Genomic DNA, 2968 nt, shown 5'->3' with positions numbered 1-2968 from the left:
TACAGTTCAGCAGAAAGTGACAGGACAGAAAAAACACACACTCACATACCAGAAATTGGCATACAGAATAAAATTCACAAGCCACGGGTAAATATCACATACTGATGGGCACAGAATGAATCCCACACTCACATGTCCTGCAGGGAAGGACAAACATTTCACGACCCAGAATGTCCATGCACTTCCTCCTGCCATATTCCGCATCTATGACCAAATCGATTCTTTTGTTAACAACTCAAAACGTCATCCCTGCCAGTGTTATCATATTATATTTGATCAATTCTTTCCGTTCCACAATCCTCCATATGTTTTCAGACCTATCTTTCCTGAATGGTTGTAGCCAGTAATAATAAGTTCCCTTGCCTCGCCTAGTTTCAGCCAGAATTATGTAATTGCCACTATATAAATCTTTCATAATAAAAACAAGAAATTCTGGATATACTGAGCTGGTTTGGCAGCATCTGTGGAGACAGAAGCAGAGTTAACGTTTCAGGTCAGTGACCCTTCTTCAGAACTGGTAAATATTAGAAATGTGAAAGGTTTTAAGCAAGTAAACCGGCGCTGGGGCAAGAGATAACAAAGGAGAAGGTGTAGAAAGGACAACGTCACAGAATAGCTGACCAGAAGGTCATGGAGCAAAGGCAAACATTATGTTAATGGCGTGTTGAAAGACAAAGCATTAGCACAGATAGGGTGTTAATGGATGAAAATTGAATAGCCACAAGTACCAACATGGAAAAAAAGGTGGGTCAGCAAACTGTACCAACTAATATGATATAAAATAAACAGAAAAATAAATATAAATAAGAATGAATAACTAAAAATAAAAGTAAAATGGGGGCCCCGTCATGCTCTGAAATTATTGAACTCAATGCTCAGTCTGGCAGTCTGTATTGTGCCTAATCAGTAAATGAGATGCTGTTCCTCGAGCTTGCATTGATGTTTCCTGGAACACTGCAGCAATCCCAGGACAGAGATATGAGCATGAGAGCAGGGGGGAGTGTTGAAATGACAAGCAACCAGAAGCTTGGGGTCATGCTTTCAGACTGAGCGGAGGTGTTACGCAAAGCGGTCACCCAGTTTATGTTTGGTCTCCCCAATGTAGCGGAGACCACATTGTGAGCAGCGAATACAGTGTACTAAATTGAAAGAAGTACAAGTAAATCGCTGATTCACTTGAAAGGAGTGTTTGGGGCCTGGGATTGTGAGGAGAGAGGAGATAACTGGGTCGGTATTACATCTCGTGCGATTGCAGCGGAAGGTGCCGTGGGAAGGGGACAAGGTGGTGGAGGTAATGGAGGAGTGGACTATGGTGTCGCGGAGGGAACAATCCCTTTGGAATGATGACCGGGGAAGGGAGGGGAAGATGCATTTGGTTGTGGCATCAAGCTTGAGGTGGCAGAAATAGCGGAGGATGATCCTTTGGATGTGGAGGCTGATGGGGTGGAAAGTGAGGACGAGGGGAACCCTGGCGTTGTTCTGGGAGAGAGGGGAAGGGGTGAAGGTAGAGGTGTGGGAAATGGGCTGGACCCGTTTGAGGGCACTGCCAACAACAGGAGCGGGGTGCGGGGAGGCGGGATCCTCGGTTGAGGAAAAAGGAAGACATATCAGTAGCGCTGTCATATAAATCTTTCATGAGGTTACTTGTGACTGCAGCTGACCAACCTTATTTGGCACGCGACATGGATTTAAGGACTTGCACTTCAATGCTCACATTTGCCCCACTCTGACCCCCAATATACTGGACGGTTCCGTCCTGGTGATGGACGGAAGTGCAGAGGGGCGCTACATCCTGATAAGGAAGGGAACGATAGAGAAATTATACGTAGAGTTAAAAAAGAGACGAGTTCGTACTAGCAAAATAGAAATGGTTGATGAGGAAGAGGGACTCAGAAAGTCACTGATGTAGATGGATAAGGGCCGGCAAAGGGGTTTGGATGATCTGACTGCTGCGACAGTTTGTGTCTGTGAGAAGCACAAAATGTGATTGGTTACTTTAAATACCCAATCAGATAGATACAGAACATCAGGCAGTGACATCATTGTAAACCAGCCAATCATGAACATGGCCTTCTCCCATCCTTCATTAGCATTGGGTTCTGGGGATGTCTATAAAATGCGAGCTTGGAGCGAAATTTCGGTTATTCTGTGTCTGAAGTTGATCGTGATCATGGTTGACGAGAAGAAAACTACAGCACCTTCCAAGAAGGGCGCTAAGAAAGTTCTGAAGAAGGCGCCAACAAAGGGCACCAAGAAACGGAGAAGATCCAGGAAAGAAAGTTACTCCATCTACGTGTACAAAGTGATGAAGCAGGTTCACCCTGACACCGGCATCTCCTCCAAGGCCATGAGCATCATGAATTCGTTTGTGAATGATATTTTTGAGCGAATCGCGGGTGAGGCTTCCCGCCTGGCCCATTACAACAAACGCAGCACCATCAGCTCCCGGGAGATCCAGACCGCCGTGCGCCTGCTGCTGCCCGGGGAGCTGGCCAAACACGCCGTGTCGGAAGGTACAAAGGCGGTCACCAAGTACACCAGCTCCAAGTAAATATCCGCAATGTACTGAAACACACCCAAATCACAAAAAGGCTCTTTTAAGAGCCACCCACAACTTCTCTGAAAAAGCTACAACATTATCTGTATAGTATCGACTTATATTGATTTATATATCAAGTGTCCTTGCCTTTGTGATCTCTGTTTTACTCCCATAGATTCTGGTTAATGCAGTTTCACTGCCCGTGCGATCTTTCTGTCTCTAACTAATAATGTCCCGAACATAAATTACTGACCACTGACCATTTGTGAGGTTTGTTCTCGGACGTGTTCATATTCGGCCCCTTTTCTGTATTTCGACAATAAAAGCTGATTTAACGCACATACATCAGTTCGCAGTCACTTTTTTCCCTAGTTCAAGTTTGACCTCAAAAATTAATAAGTACATTATCTAGAACCCCGGGTGGTGTCG

General features: G+C 45.1%; 1 protein-coding gene across 1 annotated transcript; it reads left to right on the top strand.

The window, feature by feature from the left end:
* The first annotated feature begins 2161 nt into the window (after nucleotides 1-2161).
* Nucleotides 2162-2752, top strand: LOC137356308 (histone H2B 7-like). Its single transcript, XM_068022185.1, has one exon. The coding sequence runs from the start codon at nucleotides 2171-2173 to the stop codon at nucleotides 2549-2551; it is 381 nt and encodes a 126-aa protein (XP_067878286.1). The 5' UTR covers nucleotides 2162-2170; the 3' UTR covers nucleotides 2552-2752.
* Nucleotides 2753-2968: the final 216 nt, after the last annotated feature.

Source organism: Heterodontus francisci, chromosome 45 (assembly GCF_036365525.1).
Source record: "Heterodontus francisci isolate sHetFra1 chromosome 45, sHetFra1.hap1, whole genome shotgun sequence".
NCBI lineage: Eukaryota > Metazoa > Chordata > Chondrichthyes > Heterodontiformes > Heterodontidae > Heterodontus > Heterodontus francisci.
The sequence above is the reverse complement of the archived record's forward strand: the minus strand, read 5'-3'. Positions and strand labels throughout refer to the sequence as shown.